Source organism: Drosophila hydei, unplaced genomic scaffold (assembly GCF_003285905.1).
Source record: "Drosophila hydei strain 15085-1641.00,03,60 unplaced genomic scaffold, DhydRS2 tig00008137-arrow-arrow-pilon, whole genome shotgun sequence".
Lineage (NCBI taxonomy): Eukaryota > Metazoa > Arthropoda > Insecta > Diptera > Drosophilidae > Drosophila > Drosophila hydei.
The window spans coordinates 168848-193007 of record NW_022045845.1 but is presented as its reverse complement, the minus strand read 5'-3'; the positions used below and the strand labels follow the sequence as shown (position 1 = coordinate 193007).

At 37.2% G+C, this 24160-nt stretch overlaps 7 protein-coding genes across 9 annotated transcripts; 1 reads left to right on the top strand and 6 right to left on the bottom strand.

Annotated features, from left to right (window-relative positions):
- Window positions 1-696: 696 nt before the first annotated feature.
- LOC111592004 lies at window positions 697-4216 on the bottom strand. Its single transcript, XM_023303984.2, has 5 exons — window positions 3755-4216; window positions 2830-3350; window positions 2205-2764; window positions 1409-2144; window positions 697-1308 (listed from the first exon to the last, which is right to left on the bottom strand). Exons 1-5 carry the CDS (start codon window positions 4077-4079, stop codon window positions 745-747), a joined length of 2706 nt encoding a protein of 901 aa, XP_023159752.2. The 5' UTR covers window positions 4080-4216; the 3' UTR covers window positions 697-744.
- A 1110-nt stretch (window positions 4217-5326) lies between these two features.
- On the bottom strand, window positions 5327-7439 carry LOC111592021. Of its 2 annotated transcripts, none has more exons than XM_023304014.2 (4): window positions 7009-7063; window positions 6535-6880; window positions 5962-6482; window positions 5327-5907 (listed from the first exon to the last, which is right to left on the bottom strand). In XM_023304014.2, exons 2-4 carry the CDS (start codon window positions 6842-6844, stop codon window positions 5383-5385), a joined length of 1356 nt encoding a protein of 451 aa, XP_023159782.2. In that variant the 5' UTR covers window positions 6845-6880; window positions 7009-7063; the 3' UTR covers window positions 5327-5382. The 2 variants fall into 2 exon arrangements, with proteins under 2 accessions (XP_023159782.2, XP_023159781.2); XM_023304013.2 differs by lacking the exon at window positions 7009-7063 and adding an exon at window positions 7250-7439 and having other exon boundaries at window positions 5328-5907.
- Window positions 7440-8769: 1330 nt separating this feature from the next.
- On the bottom strand, window positions 8770-10283 carry LOC111592024. The gene is made up of 4 exons (XM_023304017.2): window positions 10049-10283; window positions 9504-9991; window positions 9074-9440; window positions 8770-9012 (listed from the first exon to the last, which is right to left on the bottom strand). The coding sequence occupies exons 1-4, from the start codon at window positions 10239-10241 to the stop codon at window positions 8813-8815; spliced, it is 1248 nt and encodes a 415-aa protein (XP_023159785.2). The 5' UTR covers window positions 10242-10283; the 3' UTR covers window positions 8770-8812.
- A 2860-nt stretch (window positions 10284-13143) lies between these two features.
- On the bottom strand, window positions 13144-14266 carry LOC111592014 (protein Fer3). The gene is made up of 2 exons (XM_023304004.2): window positions 13903-14266; window positions 13144-13840 (listed from the first exon to the last, which is right to left on the bottom strand). The coding sequence occupies exons 1-2, from the start codon at window positions 14036-14038 to the stop codon at window positions 13380-13382; spliced, it is 597 nt and encodes a 198-aa protein (XP_023159772.1). The 5' UTR covers window positions 14039-14266; the 3' UTR covers window positions 13144-13379.
- A 29-nt stretch (window positions 14267-14295) lies between these two features.
- On the top strand, window positions 14296-16324 carry LOC111592013 (protein ABHD11). 2 transcript variants are annotated; one of them, XM_023304003.2, is made up of 2 exons: window positions 14296-14310; window positions 15329-16324. In XM_023304003.2, exon 2 carries the CDS (start codon window positions 15379-15381, stop codon window positions 16228-16230), a length of 852 nt encoding a protein of 283 aa, XP_023159771.2. In that variant the 5' UTR covers window positions 14296-14310; window positions 15329-15378; the 3' UTR covers window positions 16231-16324. The 2 variants fall into 2 exon arrangements, with proteins under 2 accessions (XP_023159771.2, XP_023159770.2); XM_023304002.2 differs by lacking the exon at window positions 14296-14310 and adding an exon at window positions 15191-15225.
- A 4036-nt stretch (window positions 16325-20360) lies between these two features.
- On the bottom strand, window positions 20361-22007 carry LOC111592032. Its single transcript, XM_023304026.2, has 4 exons — window positions 21818-22007; window positions 21287-21747; window positions 20868-21222; window positions 20361-20806 (listed from the first exon to the last, which is right to left on the bottom strand). Exons 1-4 carry the CDS (start codon window positions 21999-22001, stop codon window positions 20655-20657), a joined length of 1152 nt encoding a protein of 383 aa, XP_023159794.2. The 5' UTR covers window positions 22002-22007; the 3' UTR covers window positions 20361-20654.
- Window positions 22008-22405: 398 nt separating this feature from the next.
- LOC111592041 (protein Fer3-like) lies at window positions 22406-23065 on the bottom strand. Its single transcript, XM_023304037.2, has 2 exons — window positions 22930-23065; window positions 22406-22866 (listed from the first exon to the last, which is right to left on the bottom strand). The coding sequence occupies exons 1-2, from the start codon at window positions 23063-23065 to the stop codon at window positions 22406-22408; spliced, it is 597 nt and encodes a 198-aa protein (XP_023159805.1).
- Between the last annotated feature and the right edge of the window lie 1095 nt (window positions 23066-24160).

Sequence of the window (24160 nt, the reverse complement as noted above, 5' to 3'; positions counted from 1 at the left end):
TTGCGTCACTATCGAGTAATTTTTCACTATCGATAGTTACGAGTATTTTTAATTGTAATTAAGTAACGTCACACAAGTTGCGAAAAGACGAAACTATGCAACTGAAACTTTTAAACTTTCAAGTTTTTTTGTTAAAATAATTATTATTTTAAGCTGTTTTATTTATATATATAATTTATTTTATTGTGTTACCCTTATGTAAAATATATTTTTTAATGTGGAAAAATATTGGACGGTTTATTAAACAAGTGTTCTGCTGTAATAAATTTAATTAATTTTATTTATTTATGAGCAAAAAATAGAAAATTGGTAAGCTGACAATTGATCAAGCAGGTTAGAGTCGGGGCTCCTTATTAAAGATGGGAGCCGGGTACAATTGAAATGGCAAGGATCATTGATCTCTCTCGAAATTTGCTTAAAGCTGCTCGAAACATCTCGGCAGCCAAAAGTAACAGATATAAATATATCAGAATTAACAGCTCAGTCTATTTAATCTTGTTCGCCTGTACAAGCGCGCTAATATTATTAACTACAAATATCAAATATCCCGAAATCACATTGCCTTTCCATAATATGGTTCCAAATCTATATTTAGACTGGGCATTTCTGCTTAAGCGAGTCTCATTAAAAACAAGTTTTTTTATTTAATATTATGTCATTATCTCAATAGCTCAAGATTTTATTAAAAAACTCTGACTTAAACCAAGCTGTAACAGAAATATTTACAAATAGAGCAGCAAACTCTTACTCAACATCTAAAAGTCCTCTGTGATTTAGCCAAAGATAAATCGCCTCAGCGTGTTTGCGGTATCTGTCATTGCCAAAGAGTTTTTTCTTAAATTCCCTGGATTCGTCATCGCTGCTAATCATGGTATCAATACTCGCGTTGGCTGTGGGATCGAGCAGCACTGCCGACATTACAGTCCCAGGCGTAGTTACGGCCCACAAGTTATTCTTCATCAGAGTGGTGTGGAGCTCTCTGAGCGTTGGTATGTGTCGGGGGTACTTTAACAGTTCCAGATTGCGCTGCAGTTCGGTATGATAGTAGCGTATAAAATAATCAAATTTCTCTAGTTTTATATCAAAACTAGGCGAGGACAGTAGAAAATAATACAAGTCCATGGCGGGAGTGTTGAAGTTTGACCTCTGGAAGTCCACAAAGAGTGTGTCTGTAATCTCGCCCTGTGCATCGTATGTAAACATTACATTATTTGTCCAGCAGTCGCCATGGTTGAGGCAGTTGAATTGGCTTTCATCATAGATTGCTGCCTTGCGTTCATAATCAAACATATTCTCAATTACTTTAGCCTGCGGATGAAAAAAGAATATCAATATTTGAATGGAGTAACAAAATCTTTTAACTTCTTTAGAAAATGGATTTCCGTTTTGCATTTATCTTTTAACTTACCACCTTGTCTCCATAGATCTCGCTACCTTTGAAGTTTCTCATTGATTCAATATTTATGTCTGTGAAAGTTTTGGCATCTTTACTCTCAAATATGGGACGCGTGCTGTCATTGTAGATCGATTTATCCAGGCAATCGGCAAAGCGACCCTTGGTCACATACAGCTGTGCGGATGCGGCATGTAAAAGAGCCAATTTGGCCAGGACCTTCTCCGTTTCCTTTACACTCAGTCCCTGCAGGCGATTTGCATTCTTGTAACCCGCAGGACGAAGATTCTCCAAGAGAATGTGATCAGAGTCGGGTGCACTCGGCAGCTTATAGCTCTTTGGACCGAACACAACGGATTGTCCAGCCTGCTCGTAAAGCTGCTCCATCTGTGGAATGACTTCGTTATACATGGCCATCTCCTTCTTGAAGGTTAGCATTAGGTCAAGAAGGTATGCCATTGCATTTGTGCCTGGCGGAACTTTCAGCATAAGAGATTTACTTAATGTTTGACCATTAACTGTTCGGTAATCAATGTCCACAGAGAGCATTATGGAGGAGTAGTTGTCCCCAGCTTGGGTGGCTTTCTTAACTTCGAAATTGACCGTTTCCTTGAAGTCGGCCTGCTCTGCTTTGAGCAGCTCGTCGAAATAAGTTTTGTTAACCCAAGAAGGCACATTAGAGTCAACCTCGTCTTTCCCATTTGGTTCAATTGATGGTACAGCTGCTGTTGGTACTGCTTGCGGGGGTTCGCTAAAGATGGATGAATATAGTATTCTCAGCTATGGACTATGATTTTATAGAGGCACTTACTAGACTTCCAATAAGCCACGATTATCCAGCCAGGGCAGAATCTTTTCAATGTAGCGCTTGTATCGTTTGTTCGTGTACATTTTTTTCTTGAAGTCTTCTCCAGATTCACCCTCTCCAACAAAGTTTTCAAATGTGGCGTCTTCCGTGGGATCGAGGAGCACCACAGGCAGCGCCAAATAACACGCCAAGATTGCCCAGGAGCTATATTTATACATATCCATTTGCATATCCATCAACTTGGGCACAGGCTCCTTATAGTCTAGCAGATTGAGATGCTCGATCAGCTGATCGTGATAGTATTTTATGAAATAGTCAAAGTGCTTTAGCTTGTAATCTATATGCACTGAGGTAAAAATAAAATGCAGCAAATCCGAAGAGGGATGAACGTATCTGGTATTCTGGAAATCCACAAAAAGCATATCCTCCAGCTTTCCTGACGGATCAAACTTAAAAAGAATATTGTTGACCCAGCAATCTCCATGATTAATGACATTAAATTCATCAGTCTTAGCCACGGCATGAGACAAAATAATACCGCTGATTTTGGATAAATATGTTTTCTAAAATTTAAATTCAAAATGGTTGAGAAATATACATATTTATATAATATTTTTGTGCTACATACCAACTTATCGTGATATTGCTCGCAGTTTTCATAGTTTTTCAGACTATCTAGGAAAACGTTCTGACCCGACCCCAACATACTCTCCATTAAAGCCTCAACCTTCTGAGGATCTGTACCAAACATACCATACATAATGCGATCTTTGTAAGGTCCATGTAACCTTTTATAGACAACGCTTGCTGCGTGATATTGGGCCAGCTTTCGGAGGACCATCTCGGTCTGTTCTAAGTTGAAGCATTCCAGGCGATTGACGTTTCTATAACCATCCTGACCCAGATCGTACATGAGAACCGTATTTTTGAGCTTGGGCTCCGTCTTAAGGCTTTCATTGAATCTGTAGGCGCGGGGTCCAAAAGTTACATCTAAGCCCTTGGACTTGTACAGCTGCTCGAATTTTGGTATCAGGTCTATGTAGACCTCATTCTCAATATCGAAGAAGTTTGCCATTTGCAACATTTGTTGCATTTCAGCAGAATCATGGGGCAGTTTCATCATAAATGAAATGGTTTTGCTGGTTTTGTCTATTGGAAAAATGTTAATAAACACAATAAAATATATATAGTAATTATATTGCATTCCTATAAAGCCAACTGCCCTATAGTTGGGTAAAGAATCTAATCGACTTTTTCTTTTATATATATTATTATATATAATTTATTAAAAGTAATATAATCTACTACATTATATTACTTTGCATATTACATTGATCTCTACCTCATGCTTCAGTTGTTTATAAAAAAGCAAATCTCAAATTATATAATTTCGGCGCATAATTATTAAATAATTATTAAATTGCGTCTGTAACGTTTTCTAATAATGTATTTGCGTGATTGAACCTTGTTTTATTATAGTCTTTAGACTTTTCATTCATAGATATATTTAGAGCACGTGAATAATGAATCTCTCAGTTCTACGTTTTACTCACCTAAAAGCTCTACATCAATTTTCACTCTCAGTATGAGGGTCACGTAGTTCTCGCCAGGTCCCAATGCGGGCTTTGCACTAAAGCTCAGAATTTTGGCAAACTGGGGCACAGCTTGAGTGAGTATTTCTTCGAACTGCGATTCATTAATCCACTCGGGGATGGGCGTCAAATTGGCAGTCACTGGAGGCTCACTTGGCGGTGCCTCGACCGTTCTAAAGTTTTCATCTTTTGTAGACTCCTTCACAGGGTCGCGAATGGAGTTTGTTTTGTTTGTGGCAGTATCCATTTCATACCTTTTCTTTGACTTGCTTAAATGAACACCCATTTACGTTTAAAAAAACTAGTTTTGCGTATTTCGAGCGTCCTTACGGTTAGGCAAACAACTTTAAACTGAGCATTTGTTATTAAATTTGCGTTGATATTTATACCCCACCGTTAAAATAAAAATTGGCTTTGTCATCGTTCGAATAACTTATGATTATCAAATCTATTGTCAAATATTAATTGATACGAGTATTTGTGATTATATATTTCATTTGCAACTGTAGTAAACTCTCTAGATAACTACATCTATATCGCTTTATATACCATAATAAAATGTATAAAGTCTATACATATCTATTTGTATAATATAGACACTATACTTACCATTATCAAATATGGTAAATAAGGAATTCTATGTACTTTATATATACTATTTAATATATACATACATATATATATATATAGTATATGTATCTTATAAGGAATTGTTTATAAAGTACATCATTCTAGGTTCACGCCTTACGTTTTTCATTAATAACAATCGCACACAACGAGAACGATAATTTGGTAAAATCACAATGACAATCTAAAATGCTTAGAAGCGTAGAAGTTGGCGTCATAATTTGTTCGACCATCTAATCTGAATACAATCAATTTTACTACTGATTGTATATATAAGAGTAAGAGTAACGTGTGTGAGAAAATGATTAAGTAATAGATTACACTGTAGCTCACTTTAGTGTGTGTCTGAAAGGTCTATGACCGAACGATTCACAAATGAAATAAATATTTTAAATAATTTCCACTCAATTCCCAGTTGAATGCGGTATATTGATTTTGTTTCGGGTTTGTATTTGTGTAGCTTTTCGATCCTAATGATTGACCAACATTATATGCCCACAACCACTGCGACGTTGCAGATAGGGACTTACTGTAACTTCTACAGTTTTACATTTAGAAACTCAACATGCAACGAATGAGTATTGACCTATTATTAAGATATATCAAAAAATTTTTATGCGTTATTCTTAAGTTTTAGAGCTAGAGCTCCTATTTGCTGACCGTGAATGAATGAGCGTGGGTCGCTAGCGTGCGACTTCCACATTCTTGATGGTAATTATTATTATTAATCCAAATATTATTGGCAATATATAATACGAAATGTATATTGGAATCAATTAGAAATAGGAAATCATAAAGGTCGATTAGTTGATAAAAAATAAATAAGTATTTTATTTGAAGCGCTTGAATTATTGAGAAGGGTCGAAACTATAACTTCTATAATCTGTAATATTTCTCTATCATAAAGTAATTTATCTAAAGCCTGACTTATAGAATTCAATGCAATTGCTACTAATATAAATCTACAAATCTAATAGACCGCGATTATCCAGCCAGGGCATTATTTGTTCTATATTTTCTTTATAGCGCGCATTCGTGTACAATTGACTCTTGTACTCCATCGATTCCTCATTGTGATCCAACAGAACAATTGGTAGCACCATCACGGAGGCTGTTATCGCCCACATGCCGTATTTATAGAGCTGCATATGGAGTTCGCTTAACGTGGGCATACGATCCTTATAGCCCAGTAAGTGCAGGTGCTCGATCAACTGATCATGGTAATACTTAATGAAGTAATCAAAGTGCTTCAGCTTGTGATCTATGTGCACCGAGGACATGATAAAGTTGAGCAAGTCTGTCGATGGATGCCCATATTTTGGTAACTGAAAGTCCACAAATTTCACGTCAATCAGATCGCCATCTGAGTCGAATTTGAAGAGTAAATTGTTTATCCAACAATCACCATGATTGATGACATTAAATTCACTGTCATCAAATGTGCTAAGACTCAAAAATTTGTTGCTCATTTTTGAGAAAAGTGTTGACTAAAGCAATATATGATATAGTATTTAACTGAATTGAAGTTCTCCTCTACTTACAAACTTTTCGTAGTATTTATCGCCATTTTTAAAGAAGTAAAGATTCTCTAAAAACATTTTCTTAAATGGACCCATTATGCCCTCTAATATGGATATAGCTCTCTCCTTGTTCGATCCAAACATGGCCTGCGTGAATAGTTCCGGATAAGGTCCATAGATGGCCCTACATTGCGCGCTTGCTGAATGGTACTGGGCCAGCTTTCGTAAGACCAATTTGGTCTGCTCTACATTGAGGCATTCCAGGCGATTCACGTTCCTATAGCCATCCTGGCTCAGATCGTACATGAGCACCGTATTGATTAGCTTGGGCTCCTTTCTTACGCTCTCCGTGAACTTGTAGGTACGTGGAGCGAACTTGATGTTCATGCCTATTGAGCTATAGAGCTCTTCAAACTTGGAGATGAGTTCCGTATAGGCAGCGTTCTCAACGGTAAAGAAATTCACAGTCTTTAGCATCTGTTGCATTTTGGCTGATTCGTGGGGTACTTTCATCATGAAAGCCAGGGACTTCATGGATTTGTCTTATAAACAAAATGTATAATAATAATAATCAAAGTGAAGAATGGGACCAACCTGTTAGCTTCACGTCGATGGCAATTCGCAATATTAAGGAGGAAAAGTTGTCTCCCTCACTTGTGGCTGGCGTTATATAAAAATTTTGGATTTTGGAGAAATTTGGCACATTGTCACTAAGAACTTCTAAAAATTGTTTCTTATGTATCCAGTCGGGTACTAAGCTCGTGTCAACATGTGCTGGAGAGGTTAACTGGGGAAGGATGTCTTCGTTCACATTTTGCATTGGTTCCACAGTTGTGGATTTCAGTATGCTAGTCAGCTCTTTTTGTTGATTATTTTGTTTGTTCTTCGAACTGCTCTGACCCATGATTCTACATTAAACTAAATACCGATACTCTTACAGCTGTAAAAGAACACACAAGGGAACACCGATTAAGATCAGTTGAGTTGGTACACACAAATTATTTTTAATGATTGAATTAAAGCCCAGAGTTTTAACCGGTTCGGTTGAAAACCGGACTTGGTAATTACCTTTTTACTTTAAGTATGTTTACTCGAACGACTATAATACACGAATCTAAATACAACTTTGAACAAAATATCAGCGGATTTCATTTATTTCATTTTTTACAAATCGGAATAAATTAATTTTTTTATTGGTACAAATAGTTCTTATTGACGAGTGAATATAACTAACGAAGGATAGTCTATTTGCCTTTTGTTCCGCTGATTCAATATTTTTCAATCGGCTAGTTATCTTATAAATACTTACTACCATCTCCTCTGCTTAGCGTTGCCAATTCACAGCCATTTTAATATAATTAACATGACTTTAGTTCATATTCTAGACCGGAATTTCTCTCATGGTACTGTAACTTTTATAAATATCCACTTTATTACTGAAATATCTGTTGTTAATTTTTGATTTTGAATTTTTGAGCCTACTATTTACAATTTCCTAAAATGACAGTTATAATAATCTTGTTTTCTAGATCTTAAGAATACACTAATATTATTCGATTCTTAAAATCTTTAACCGGTTTCCTGCTTATTTATAAATAGTAAGTATTTCCATCTTTAATCTTTTCTTCTCCAATTCCTTGTAGTTCATCGGCTTTGCATTGTGCATGTTGCTCTTATCCTTAGCGCTTAATGGGGCTACTTTATCCAAAGTATCCTCAGGAAGTCTCTTATAGCGAGTCGTCGCAGACACCGAATTCGACATATAGAGCGCTTTGATCAACCTCATATCTTTACCAATGCTAATACACTGTTTGATCTTTCAAAAAGTAATTTAATTTATGCGAAAAAAGTTCTCATAGGTTTTGGCTAAAATAAGACATCAAAAGCTTTTAATTTGATATACTGAAATGTTCTTAATCTTATCTATATCTAATATAATTTGTCAATTATGCGAAATGTATAACAATTGGTTGGACAGATGATGAAATAGCTGATGAAACGAATCTTACACATTTATAATCGAAAAGTTTTCAAAAAAGCTACCTCATGGGAAATTGCGTAAATAATACTTTAAATTATAAGCTTTTATCAGCTATTCTTAGAGCGCTTAACTCATACACTTAAACAATATTAGATGAAATAGATAACATAGAATCAATAATTCTTTTCTGCCTTGAAATCAAAGTAAAAACGGCGATAGGCTTTCGCTATATTTCTAAAATTAAAAATCTTCATTTTTTCGGAGAACTATGATCTGTGAAACTTAACAGCTCCTGCTCTCCTATCTATATCTCGCAGTCCTTAAATTCATTCGACAAGTCTTGTTCTTGTTCACCAAATGCTGTTTACCTTTGATCTTAGTTGATAACAAATTATAAAATAGTAGGTAGTAAATAAATTATTTTATGGCTAGTTCGTGCTCCGTTCTATTTCAGTTCATGCAAAAATTGACTTGGCTTGTGGCAATTATTATCGCGAAAAGAAATCGTTGTTTTTTCAACGCCAGGCGTTATGCCACCTTATCAGGTAAACCTGATAAGTAAACACTCAATTTGCAAGGCAACAAACTGCGTATTTGGGAGCTGGCATGTGGCAGCAACAGCTGACAAGAGCCAAACCTTTCTATTGATTTGGCATACTCTTTGTGCACTCATAATGACTGTGTTTTGATAACTTAACCTTTGTCTAAGAAATTGAAATACCAGAATCATATCATTTTTCACACCTGTTTGAGATTAAGCGCTTCAAGTATGACGGCGATTGAGGCAGAGGTGCTCTACATTTTGGATTAAGACTGTAATATAATGAAAAGCTATTTTTATATGTGTGCTACATTTGTACATTATTTTATTGGTATTAGAAATAGCTATCACTATTGCTTGTACACAAAGAGACCGCGGTCGTGTGCCCATGGCAGCAATTGCTTGTATTGCTGGACAACACTTGGGTGCCCAAACATGGTCGTTCTCAGTTGGTCACCTTCGCCCTCCTGATCCATCATTGTGTCCATGTTAGTCTTTTCGCTGGGATCGATGAGCACGAGAGGCAGCAGAAGCGACACAACCGGGTAAACTAAAGTGTTTGAGATAAAATAAGATAAGTTTAAATAAAAAATTCAAATACAGTTACTCACCCCAGTCGCCATGATTTATTATTGCCACATGTAGTCCCCTCAACGTGGGCAGTGGCTGGGTATAATGCAAAAGTTTCAGGTACTCAACTAGTTTGCTGTGGTAGTAAAAGACAAAGTAATCAAATTTCGTGAACTTGAGCTCAAATGAAACCGAGGAGAGCAACATGTAGATCAAATCCTGTGCAGGAGAGCCATATCGACTCATTTGCAGATCGATAAAGTACGTTTCCTTTATTCCTCCCTGTTGATCATACTGGAACATAATGTTGTTGCAATAAAAGTCGCCATGATTGAGGCAACGGAACTCGTCCTCAAACTTGGGCGCATGGGCCTGGAACATATCCGGGGCGATGGAAGTATAGGTTTTCTATAATTTAATTAGATGATAATCGCTCTTTATATACAGGGTATGCAGCTGAAGCCTACTCACCAATTCGCTCTCCAAATAAGTCGCCTCATAGTAAGGCAGTGCCTTGATCAAGGACTTGGCTTGCGTATCACGGAACTCTTGGAATTTATCCTCCTCACTGCAAAGATTTCGGTCATATATTTCCGGATAGGCGCCTTTCAACTCAAAGCGAACTGCAGATGCTGCATGAAATAGGGCCAATTTATCGAGAGCTGCTTTAGTATGCGCCATGTCGAAACCTTTCTGGCGATTCACATTCTTAAAACTCCGATTTCCCAGGTCTTCCAAGATGACCAGCTCGGCGCTCGCTGGGTTTGTTGGCTGATAGTATTTGGGACCAAATACCAACTCTTTGTTGTGGTCCCTAAACATTTGCTCAAATTCAGGTATATAACTGCTGTAGGTTAGCTTTTCCTTATCAAAGATCTTCCAACTGGCAATCATATCACGTGTGCTCGATGTTGTGGGCAATAATTTGACTATATACGACGTAGCTGCTTGGCTTCCATCTGTAGCATTTACATAGAGTTAGTTTGCAGTCAAATTTATATTAAATTTGTATTTACCATTCAGCTCCACGGTAATCTTGACGCGCACCACCAAACATGTAAAGTTTTCGCCCTTGCCACTTGTCTGCTCCACCTCAAATTCTTTAATGGCTTTGAAGTCTTTAAAGTCGCGTTGCAGGAATTCTATAAACATATGTTCATCCAACCAACTGGGCAGGTCTATCAACTCGTCTTCACTTGCCTTTGCCATGATGATTCCTATAAAAGAGTTTGGCTTATACTGCGAGTGCTTATAATTGATACTATATACATTGTATTTGCCGGGCCGTTTGTTTATCAACAAAGAAGTGCTTTCAAGATAATTAGCTTAAAGCTTTTTCATATTACGCCAAAATGAGAAATATGATAAAGCTTTAGACTCTCCCAAAATGTCAAAAGCTTAAAATAAGCTTGTTTATGATGTTTACTAATAATTGTCGACATAATTGATGTTGCCTAATTTACTGATTACTTAAGCTTTTGCTTTAAGCTTTTAAGCTTTTCACACTAAACCAAAAAACAGAGAGACTTGGAAATACCCTGAATCCAGCGGATATTCCAATCATTACACGGTTCTGTAATACATACATACGAATTTGGTGTTAGAATATAAAATCGAAAATTTACAGAAACTTTGTATTTAATTTAGGAACCTACAAAGTTAATCTGAAGTCTTCAGCATTTGCCTTATTCAACGTATGCTTAAAAACGAATCAAAACTATCGATTTTAATCGATATATATTATATAATATCGTACTGCATATTGCCTATATAAGTATACATCCAAGTTTTTAGCTTTTGTTGTTTACGAGACGGACGGACATGACTAGATCGATCCTGTGTAAATAGGTACTTTATGGGGTCTGCCACTCTACCTTCTGCCTGTTACATACATTTTCACAAAGCCATTAACCAGATACTCAAAGTTATTTTTTGAACCACATTATTGATTTTTATCTAAGTATCTCTTTGATCTTAATAAAACGCATTTTACTATATAATTTAACTGAATAAATCCAAAGTCAAATCATTTTCATTCTACTAGTAACGTATAATATATTAATCTTTATCGCATGATTTCTTAGCATCTGTTGGCTTCATCTATCATACCTTCAAATATATATTGAACTTTTCTCTAATATGGTCAGAAAATGTCGAAATTTTGTCGCGAATTTCGTTGAAAATGGTAACAAAATTCAATTAATTTGTCACATCGATTTGACATGCGCACAATAGAACCGAGGGTAGGCTGTGAGCAGATTACGCAAATCTCAGTTAGAAATTGTTCATAGACTTGTTAATTCTTCACGCTGATTTACTGTGGGTAATATTTATTGAGCAACGCGTGGCAAGAATCTCGTCTCCATATCCCTTGTTATTGGAATCTAAAGATTGCAATCTAAAGTAAAATTTGTTTAGCTAGAGCTTCACACTCAGCAGGTGGTCAAGTGCTTGGGATTTGAGCAACTTACTCTAAATACTACATATAGATACGACTCAGACATAAGTCACTAATCACAGACACGTGAGCACACTTCATAAAGACGAAGTCAGTCATCAATGGTTGGGGTAGAGAGTGGGGTGGCAGCTGACCATGCTAATGCGGCATGAAGTGCCACGAATTCATCAAAACATATTGCCAGCTACCGATGCTACCAAAACAAGATCAAAGAGGGTCGCAACGAGAGTGATACAGATGCAGTCAAACAACCCTCAGGTGGGTCTAGTTAGCTGTAACAGATTGTTTCCCCTCTTTATTTATGCGCTCAAAATTAATTTGCTCAGGCAATACAGAAAAAGTCAAAAAAGGGGCGCTAATCTGTTCACAATGGGCGTTGAACGCAAAAATTCCATGGTATTTAGGCTGCATAATATATCTAAATAATAAAACTATATTCGACTAGAAAATACTCCGTATAAATATCTCTATGAAGCGTATTATTAATTCTTAAATGCGTCTATAAAATACATTATGTCAATTTCTCTGAATAAAGTTCAAAGATGAAATAAAAACATCCAAATTCAATAATAATATGAATAACAATATAAATAATATTATTGTTAAGCTTAAATACAATTTTACTTATGAATCTTTCTTTTATATTGTTATGTAATGGAAAACTGTCTGCCAAACGAGTATAAGCATTACAGGGTATTATGACTGTGCGCATCCGCGCCCTGTAAGTGTTACACTTGTTTTAGCCACACGAGGGTTGTTACAACAATTGTCATTGTGTAGCAGCCCTATCACATTAATTTATTAATAATAATTTTACGCTTTGTTTATGTTGTTGTTGCCTAATTGTTGTTGGGTTTCCCTGTCTTCCATCTAATGTGACTTCAATGTGGCATCAACATGTGCCGCAGCAGCTGCATCAGTTCTCACGCAAATAATGTAGGTTGCAGTTTAAAGTGTGGTTCTTAGGGGAATTGTCTGATGGTTTTTGATATTATTGTTTATTTAAGGTAATTTCGACAAGTAGTCTAAGGATAAGTAAAGTCAAATATAAAGCTAAATCCGCAGGTCCAAATCAAGCACCACCAAAATTATTGAAAACAGCATCCATAAGCTGGCTAAGCGGGTCAAATAGGCCAAGAAAATTGCTTGATCAATAAGCGATATTCAAATGACAAGATTACTTCGGATCAGGTATCTCGACATGGCTGGCTAAAATTTCTGTGAACGATGTCAGTCAATTATATCTAATCGTTTTATTCCAGCAGATGTTGTCTGCACTAACCACGTTGTTCTCATTTCTCCTTAGTTATTGTATATCCTAGGACTCTTCTTAACACAGGCTCAGTTAATTGGTCGCGAACGTTAAGATTTCTGCTAAAGGCTTTCACCTTAAGTGTGAAGATCCTTCCACTAAAGTTGATAGTGCACAGTGCGATTTGTAAAGTAAGCTATGCTTTTTCTCAAAAGTGAATTTTGTTTTATTTTCTAATCACATCTCGCTCGATCATTTGTTAAATTGTCTTTGAAATTTATCTGATCTTTACTATTTCTGCAGAAGATTCCATAAAATAACACATCATCATCATCAGCGTTTATCAGATAATACAAAAAGCATTATACAAATTTTTATATTTTTTCGTGGCTTTAAACATGTGCAACTTATAAAGAGAACATACCTTTATGACATCTATAAATCTTTTTTTTCTTCAATGTTAAATTAGTTTTTTCACTAGTATCAAAGCTTTTATCACTATAGATGAGGGACTTATTCGCAAACACAATCCACAATTTACACATCTATCACATTTATATATTTCATCTTAAGTCTAAACACAGGGCATGGCAACAAAGAACACGGAAAAATAATGTAGTAGTTTTTAGATTTAATCCTATGTCAAGCTGTGATTGTAAGGCGAGGCAAAGTCACGCTGATAGGGTGCCGGATGCATATGATGGGGGTGCATTGGAGGTCCTGGTGGCACAGTAGCTGCATGATGATGTCCATTCATGCCGCCGTACATGTCCGAGCGGGTCTTGTGGCCATTGGAGGGCGTGCCGCTCAACAGCTCTGCCATAAAGCCAATGTATGTGATGGCCAGGCGCAGGGTCTCGATGCGAGATAGCCGTTTCTCATAGGCAAAGGTAGGCACCTTCCGTCGCAACTTGTCAAAAGCTTCGTTCAGGTTGAACATGCGACGGCGTTCGCGTATATTTGCAGCTCGTCTCTGGGCCATGGAAGCAACACGGCGTCGCGTTTTCTTCGAACTGGAGGAGGAGGAGCCGTGGGAGCGGCCATTGGTGCTCGGACGTTGATTGACGAGCGGGGTGACTTGAGACCTTTGCCAAAGTGCTGTGTGAGGAAATCAATATATTTATAAAGCTTTTTACAGAATGAAGTCTTCAGCAACTTACACAGATCGGAGCAAGGAAAACCTGCTATGAGGTCCTGATAGGGAACTATGGGTGGTGGCGGTGGGGCCTCCTGGGCCCACAGTGGCTGAAACGGCACCTCTGGCATATAGGTGGGCTGGTCGCTCGGATGCTGCATGTATATATATTGTATATAGAGTAGTGCGTCCGATTCTGTATCGACTATTGACCTTTGGTCTCTACTGTTCTGCTTGGAAGCCCGAATTGGATTAAATTCTGATTGCGCTGACTGTTCTGAAATCAACTCGTCTTAGTTGGACTTATTGGATTTCTACCCACCCTTACAGCGGGTAGCATTAAGTTAAGGCGGCCATTTTGAATTGGCAACAGCTCAAGGCGTTCTGATTGGCTTGATTGGATGCATGCAAAAGCAATTGTAACATGGTCAAGGTATGTGTACTATTTTAATAAGTATAATTCATCATATTTAAATATTGAAGAGTATTAGAGATAATCGTTAAAAAATATAGCTGTATATTTTAATTTAGAAAAGCTTTTAAATTTTGAATATGATATATAAATGTCAGTATTATAGCTCATGTTTTCATGTATTATTGAGGACTTTACACAAATAGTTAAAGCGAGCTTTAAATGGATAAGAGTATTTAAAGATTATTTAGTCAATTTGAGTTTGACTTCTAATGCATAGCATCATCTTTGGCTGGATTTTGTTTTCACTTTAATAATTCATGATACATAGATGGCGCTACGGCTTCACTAGGTCAATTCCCGTCTTACCGAACGTGACAACCATTTATCCATGACTATAAGACTTTTAATAGAAGGTATGGTTGACTAGTAAACGATTAAAAAGTAAATGAATGAATGAAATATATAATCGGGATGCTAGGCTTTAAATTTTTTGAAATACTTAAAATTCATTTCACAATCATTTCTTTATAAAGCAGGCATACGCATAGGTATTAATATAAAATATAATTCTAAGTAATTCAGTAATGAATATTTTGAGTTATAGAAGTTCAAATTCCAATTAGAATTTACATTTGAACTATATTTTTTTATCGCCATCGTCTTGTTCAGAGAAAAGCAGGCTTATTTCCCAGTGATTCTCTGATATTTCCAAAAGATTTCATGTATATTTTCATATGCGTCAGTTGTAAATTTGTTAGGCTAAAGATTTGAGAAGACGTACTAAGTGTGACTCATGTTTTATTAAATTAATAAATCTATTTAATGAAGGGGTGTGTTGCATTTCAAAACTATTTTATATATGGACGAATGAACTAAATGAATTATTTCCCATTTAAATCGAGACTAATTAAATTATGATTTTGAGAAATAATTGTAAGTTTCTACAAAATAATCTCTGCTTTTCAAGGCACGGCTTTGTTAATGGCATTATGAGGTTTCTTTTATCAGTATATTTACTGTTTTTCTATTGTTTCAGACAGTAGGAGTTGGAAATTATCCGTTTCCATATTTCGTCTGCCTTTGGTAATGGTGCACATGAAGTGTAAAGCCATAAAAATGAATTCAACGATTTATCAAATGCCGCACAGTCAGCTTGATTCCCCGCCTATATTGGTGTTACATGGATTGGCTCACTCACAATCCATTTGGCGCCGTCCGGCTCGGCATATAATGAAGCAAGGTTCACGCTGGTTAATAGTCGCGGATGCTCGTAATCATGGCGAGAGTCCGCATTGTGCGAATCATAAGCCCGCCGACATGGCTGCTGATGTGGAGGCCTTGATCGAGGAGAAAAAGTTAAAACGCATTGTTGCCTTGGGTCATGACATGGGCGGGCGGGCGATGATGACGCTGGCGTTGACCAGGCCCTATCTCGTGGAACGTGTCATCGTTGTGGACATAACTCCAGGACCGCTGCCCCCGGAAGTGGTCAATGCAAGCAGGATGTTTGAGTTTATGGTGAAAGTGTTGCCGACAATACCTAAAAATCTATCTCTGGTACAGGGTCGTAAATTCATACTTCCTCAGATCAGAAAGTTTATTAAAAACGAAGCTCAACTCATGATGGTTATTAAGAACTTGAGCATTGCCGATAATGGCACTTTCTTCTGGGCCGTAAATGCCCAGGCGATTTACAATGACTGGGAGGATTTAATGGTCAATTACAAGCAAACAATAAAGGGACTACAACCATACCAAGGCGACACCCTGTTGATTGCGGGACAGAAGACAAATTTCGTAACACCACAGAATGTCGAGATAATGAAGAAATATTTTCCCAAATTGCATGTTGAGTACTTGAATGCAAATCACAAAGTTCATGTGGATCAGCCCCAGCAGTTTGTCCAGTTAGTAGTTGACTTTACCATGGGTACGTGATGTTAAGAGCTATAATTAACGACAGTCAAATAAATTCTCTAATTCCATTTAAAGAACATTACAAAATATATTAAAATGAAAATAAAATAAAAAAGGAGCATCATTATGAAAACTTGATAGTTACATAATTGTTATTAAAATAAGTCTTTCGCAAATTTTATGGTAAAGCGGGGGAGGTATCCAATCCAAAATATATAAAAGCCAGCTACGCTGGAAAACGAAGTGAAATCATCGATTTTTTCGATAACAAGGAAACGGTATGAGTTATTTGAAGCTCATACTGCATGTGCTATGCAAACTCATGTGGAGGGGTAGACGCACATGGCTAAGTCGACTCAGCTGCTATGGCGCATGGTTATTCCGGCACTTCTAAACCTTCCGAGAATCGGATACAAAATACTCTGTTAAACTCCATAAATCCATGATCCATTTTTGGGAGTCATCATACTTATTACTACCATAACACTACATTGATGGCCAAAGTGGCAATACAAATAGCTTCTTACGAGTCAAATAGAGTATAATATAGTTGAGTTAAAAATCTTGCAGATAATACCAAAGCTAGAGTTATCCATTGTTTAAAATGTCTTTTTTGGAATCGAATATTTTGAAAAGCTACTAAGTCATACTTCCCAAGTTCCGAGCACGTCCTTTCAGGTCAAAGAGCTGCAGCCAAGTGGGTGTAGATTGCTCGCCGTTAAGCGTTTGGCTCGTGCGCATCGTTCTACTGCGAGTGGTGGCTTTTCGCCGACTGCGCGTGGTGTGTTTATCGTCACCATTGTTAAATTACTTGGTAGGTTATGCAAAATGCAGTTCTGTTACTTTTAGTGCTAACTAGACCAATTATGGCTGGAGTACCACAGGGTAGTGTTCTAGGCCCAACACTTTATACTTTATTCATAGGAAGTACCGATGCAGTACTCATAGCGACTTATGCAGATGACACCGCCATCTTCTCACGTCACGTATCTGCGCAAGAAGCCTCAGACTCACTACAAAAATATCTGGACTCTTTCGGAGGCTGGGCAAAACGGTGGTGTATCACTATTAATGCACAAAAGTCCGTACATACTACCTTCGCCCCTAGAAGAGGAGATTGCCCAAGCGTTGCATTGGGGCCCACTATTCCGAAAGCCTCAAAAGTAAAATACCTTGGTATCACTTTTGACAGAAGGCTTTTAAAGCGCAAATAAGTCAAGTAACCTCAAAATGCAAAAGCAAGCTAAAAATCCTCGACTGGATGCTGAGAGCTTCAAGCAAGTTGTCTTACAGCAGCAAGGCCGCCATCTACAAGGCAATAGTTGTCCCAACCTTCGTATATGGTATCTCTCTATGGGGCTCCTCGGCGAAGACTTCAAGGAACAAAATTCAGATCCTGCTGAATAAAGCAGATGGACTGGAGCCAGCTGGTTTGTGAGAAACTCAGTCTTACATAGGGATTTAGCAATTCCCACAGTTGCCGAACTCATTGGGCAGCGCATCCTAACCATCTCGCAAGCAACCTGGCTATAAACAACAATAGGCGAAGACTTAAGAGATTGCATCCTCTAGATAATATTAGAACTAGTTAAGATAGTAGCAATAAGTGCAGAATAATTGGCATATCTGCCATCCCCATTAGATAAGGTTTAGAGCTAAATGCGCTATAGAGTCTAAGACAATACGCTGCAACTAAATAAAATTTACTTAAAAAAAATGAAAATAAAAATTTAAAAAAGGTACAATTTATTTTTTATTTAGCTCATTTATTTTAGTTTCCCTTTGCAGATTGTGGTCAAATGACTTATATGTGCTTTTAAAGTCAGCTTTCCATCAAGAGGGACACCAAGGTAATTAACTTTTGTTGTATTCGGAATTTGGGATTCTAGTTACGAATTTGGACGCGGACTTTTGTGCATTGATGTAGATGCACCACCGGCATCCCGGCTTCCGGAAGAATGCAAGTATGTCTTCAGTAAAGCAGAGGATCTTTGCCGATATATGTCACACGGCAGGATGTTAGTATCATCTATGTATAAGAAGAAGAACCATAATGATACTAATAAAAATAGTTTCTTTTCACTTCGAAGAGCTATTTGGGAATATTAAGACACGATTATGCCCCAAATGGATTCCCGCCCAAAGGGCGATGTTATGGTTAGCTCTCATACTTCTCTGAATAAATATCATTGAGAATGTCTCGGGATGATTGACTATGAGAGTGTACGAGTCTGGAAAACAATATAATATAGTTAATTGAAATTACATTTTCGATTTATATAATTCGATTTAAATGGTAGAGTTGGGCTATCTTTAAAGTGATTTAGATCATTTTCAACATGTGTTTAATATTGACCAGGACGACAAGCTGAGTCGATTATTCTGTACTCTTATCTCAGAAGACTAAATTGCTACCGCTTGGTGAGCAAATTTCTATTTTCGAGCTCTGCTTTGTGCTTGTGCATACACACATACATAAATACACTTATTTGAGAGAGCAAAGAGCGGAGAGTAAGCAAAAGCAATTGTGCATAACGGAAATTTATATGAGAATCGACTATTTCGGGTAGGTGACGTAGAGGAGGTTCCATACTTTTTTTTTATGTGTTGGTCAGTGATCATAAATAAAATCTGTGGTCACTGAAAGCGAGTAAACATTTTGAATATATTGCATTACATTTAAAGTTTAACGGAATTTGCCCATACGCAGTACGGGCATATCATTTTTTTCGATAACTCATCCCATTTCGTTGTATAAAATTCTATAATTTTATTTTGTTTTCTAAGATATAATGGAATACTACATAATAGATGAACATAGATATAATTTTTCTGTGATGGAAAAATCAGTTTTGATGTTTCAGATTTGGAATATGTATGCTTTTTAATATATGTATGCATACATATATCTTATATCTTAGTCGGGCGCTACCAACCAGAACACTCTTACTTGCTTTAAGCCACATTGTCGTCATTATGATCTAGGTAGGTTTTATGTCAACAAATCCTAATGGCATGATTGCTCAACATCTGTTGGGTTCATCTATCATGCCTTCAAATATATATTGAATTTTTCTCTAATATTGTCAGAAAATGTCGAAATTTTGTCGCGAATTTCGTTGAAAATGGTAACAAAATTCAATTAATTTGTCACATCGATTTGACATGCGCACAATAGAACCGAGGGTAGGATGTGAGCAGATTACGCAAATCTCAGTTAGAAATTGTTCATAGACTTGTTAATTCTCCACGCTGATTTACTGTGGGTAATATTTATTGAGCCACGCGTGGCAAGAATCTCGTCTCCATATCTCTTGTTATTGGAATCTAAAGATTGCAATCTAAAGTAAAATTTGTATAGCTAGATCTTCTCACACTCAGCAGGTGGCGAAGTGTTTGGGATTTGAGCAACTTACTCTAAATACTACATATAGATATGACTCTGACATAAGTCACTAATCACAGACACGTGAGCACACTTCATAAAGACGAAGTCAGTCGTCAATGGTTGGGGTAGAGAGTGGGGTGGCAGCTGACCGTGCTAATGCGGCATGAAGTGCCACGAATTCATCAAAACATATTGCCAGCTACCGATGCTACCAAAACAAGATCAAAGAGGGTCGCAACGAGAGTGATACAGATGCAGTCAAACAACCCTCAGGTGGGTCTAGTTAGCTGTAACAGATTGTTTCCCCTCTTTATTTATGCGCTCAAAATTAATTTGCTCAGGCAATACAGAAAAACTCAAAAAAGGGGCGCTAATCTGTTCGAAATGGGCGTTGAACGCAAAAATTCCATGGTATTTAGGCTGCATAATATATCTAAATAATAAAACTATATTCGACTAGAAAATACTCCGTATAAATATCTCTATGAAGCGTATTATTAATTCTTAAATGCGTCTATAAAATACATTATGTCAATTTCTCTGAATAAAGTTCAAAGATGAAATAAAAACATCCAAATTCAATAATAATATGAATAACAATATAAATAATATTATTGTTAAACTTAAATACAATTTTACTTTTTATATTGTTTATATAATGGAAAACTGTCTGCCAAACGAGTATAAGCATTACAGGGTATTAAGACTGTGCGCATCAGCGCCCTGTAAGTGTTACACTTGTTTTAGCCACACGAGGGTTGTTACAACAATTGTCATTGTGTAGCAGCCCTATCACATAATTTATTAATAATAATTTTACGCTTTGTTTATGTTGTTGTTGCCTAATTGTTGTTGGGTTTCCCTGTCTTCCATCTAATGTGACTTCAATGTGGCATCAACATGTGCCGCAGCAGCTGCATCAGTTCGCACGCAAATCAGGCTTCAAAATAATGTTGTAGGTTGCAGTTTGAAGTGTGGCTTTTAGGGGGATTACCAGGTGGTTGTTGTTGCTTATTTTTTTATATAATATGTACAAGTTTAACGTCAATTTAATTTGCTAATCGACCTCAAAGTAACCACGGTTTTCCAACCAGGGCAACAGCTTCTGAATTTCCACCGAATATTGTGTTAACTTGAACATTTCATCAATATCTTCACAGCCCAAATCAGCTAGCACAATAGGTAGAATTTCAGTGACAGTCTGAAAAGCTATTTCAAAAAATATTTTTATTAAAGATTTAATTCAGTTCTTAATACTTTCATAGCTTACCCCAGTGCCCAGAGCTAAGTAAGTCCAGTTGAATGTCTGTTAAGGTAGGAAACTTGCCCTTAAACTTTAATAGTTTCAAATTTACCGTTAGTTCATCTACATAATGTCTTAGAAATCCATCAAATTGATCGGTTTTTGCTGCAGGTGCCGTTAACAGTAGTAGTAGCAGATCGTGCACAGCAGGTCCAAGCCTAGCACCTGCAAAATCATTGAAAACAACGTCCTTAAGCTGTCCAAACGCGTCAAAGTGGCCAAGTAAATTATTTGCCCAACAGGTGCCATTCAAAATGACATTAAAGGACTTCCTCGGATCATGCGTCTCGACATGACTCGCTAAGATTCTTTGATAGGCTTTCTGGGAACGTAAATAGTCATTTGAAGCTAATCGATTTATTCCAGCAGATGTTGGCTGCGCTTACCACCTTATCCTCATAATGTTGCAAGCCATTAGCCCGCAAACTCTCATGGAATTTTCGTTGTAGCCAGACCTTTAGTTGTTGAATATCTTCACCGGGTTCTTTACTGGGTAAAAGTTCATCTAATTGATTTGGATTTATTTGCAAATAACACGTTGAAGCGGCATGATATGCTGCCAGCTTTGATAGCGCCACTTCCATTGCTGCTTGGTCTAGACCCCTTGGTTGACTGGCCAGGCGATAGCCCTTGGCTTGAAGATCCTCTAATAACAGACCATTCTTAGTCGGGTAGCTGCTGAGCGTGAAGGTAATGTTTTTCTGAACATTCTTATAGAGGTTCTCCATAGCTGGCAGTACGACCTTGCGCATATGAAGCTCAACCTGGAAACTTTGGTATCGGGGAAACTTAAGGGTCTCAAGTTCCTTCGACTTAATCTGATAGTTCACTGTGCGAGTGGAGTTGTCTATTCGATTGTATTATTGGTAACGTTATCGTTATTCTTATTGATTAATGAGAAGTTAGCGTATGCTCACCTGCTAACTTTATTTGGATTTGTAAACGCTGCGTATTCAGCTGAGATCTGCACTGAATGTTTTCTATTTGTTGAAATGTTTGGAATTCGTTTTTTATGATTTGCTGCAATTCCTTCTCATTTAGCCAGTCGGGTAGATCGACGGCAACACTCGAGACTTGAGTCAAAAACGTTGGTCTGAACATTCTCGTTTGCCTCTCAATTGAATACTACCTTTTTCTATCCACTTGTCGGGTAATCAACAGTTCAATCGATCTTTGATTAGATTGTACAAACTATTTCTTAGATAGTAGATTTCTCAAAATAAATTATTTATCAGTATTCAGATAATACGAATAGCAATGCACAACTTTCTCATAGCGAAAGTATATACCTTCAAGACACCTATATACATTATAAAAAGTATTTTCACTTGTAAAAAGTCTAACTATAGAAGAGTTATCCCTTCTATCCCCAAAAAAAGAGGGATATAATCACAAACACATACACAATTTATACAGCTATCACATTTATATATTTAAGTCTATACACATGGCATGACAACTAAGAACACGCTACAATAATGGAATAACCCTCTCTGCAAGAGTGCTTATGGCAAGCTGTGAGTGTAAGCCGAGGCAAAATCACGCTGATAGGCTGTCGGATGCATATGATGGGGATGCATTGGAGGACCTGGTGGCACAGTAGTCGAATGATGATTTCCATTCATGCCGCCGTACATGTGCGAGCGACTCTTCTGGCTGTTGGAGGGCGTCCCGTTCAACAGCTCCGACATGAAACCTATGTAGGTGATGGCCAGGCGCAGGGTCTCTATGCGTGAAAGCCGTTTCTCATAGGCAAAGGTGGGTACCTTCGGTCGCAGCTTGTCAAAGGCTTCGTTTAAGTTAAACATACGACGGCGTTCGCGTATATTAGCAGCTCGTCTCTGGGTCATGGAAGCAACACGGCGTCGCGTTTTCTTCGAACTAGACGTGGGGGTGCCATGGGAGCGGCCATTGGTACTGGAACGTTGATTGACGAGCGGGGTCACCTGAGATCGTTGCCAGAGCGCTGTGTGGAAGGAAATTAATATATTTTTATAAAGATTACGGATTAAAGTATTCAGCAACTTACACAAATCGGGGCAAGGAAATCCTGCTATAAGGTCCTGATAGGGAACTATGGGCGGTGGCGGTGGTGCATCCTGGCCCCACAGTGGCTGAAAGGGCACCTCTGGCATATAGGTGGGCTGGTCGCTTGGATGCTGCATGTATATATAAAATATTTTCCTATTCTGTATCGAGGATTGACCTCTGGTCTCTACTGTTCTGCTTGGAAGCCCGAATTGGATTAAATTCTGACTCTGCTGACTGCTTTGAAATCAGCTCGCCTTAGTTGGACTTATTGGATTTCTGCCAACCCTTATAGCGTGCGCAGTTAAGGCGGCCATTTTGAATTGGCAACAGTTCTAGGCGTTCTGATTGGCTTCCGTTAAATAGGGGTTAGGATGCATGCAAAGGCAATTGTAATATAGTTAAGGTATATGAAAATAAAATGTCATGTCTATTAGAGATAATAATAAGAATAATTACAGACTATATCCATACATATAACTAGATCTTGTCATTTACTAAGGTATAAAAATATCGAAAAATTTGTATTATACACAAATTAATAGACTTTACTAACAAATAACAGATTTAAAGGATTATTGTTTAATTTAGTCAACTATTTATTTTTATAAATGCAGTTGACCGCTCATAATCTATGTGTGAATCATTGCAAGTTTTATCTGTTCTAGCTAATAATGAAACATAGGTGGCGCTTTGTCTTACATAAAACAATTACCAGCTTAAAGCGTCTTATCGAACGTCAAAACCATATCTTCTTCACTTTAGAGCTTTTATACTGAGTTTTGTTGATGGAATGAAACGTTAAAGATTAAAACAAAAACTTCAACAGGACACAGTAATTTAATTTAATAAAGACATATCCATAAGTGTTAAAATCAAATTCTAAGTACATTAGTAATAAATATTTTGTCTATGTTAAAATTAAAATGTAAAATTATTTTAATATACCTATATAATATAAGCTATATCTCAAACATATTGAATAACCCTAATGCCATGCACATCTAACTGTTGCATGCCTTGTTTTTGTTTATAAAATTCAGCCATGAATCAATCTCTTTATATTAGAAACTTATTTTGCGCTCTCTCCCACATTCTCTCGCTCATGAGAGGGTAGTACAAAGCGCAAAAGCGGATAAGTTAGCCGGTGTTTGCTCTCTTATACGTATAAGAGCTTAGCTAATAAAAGAAGTGTGACTCGAGATTTGAATTTTAGAATAATCTTTAAATTT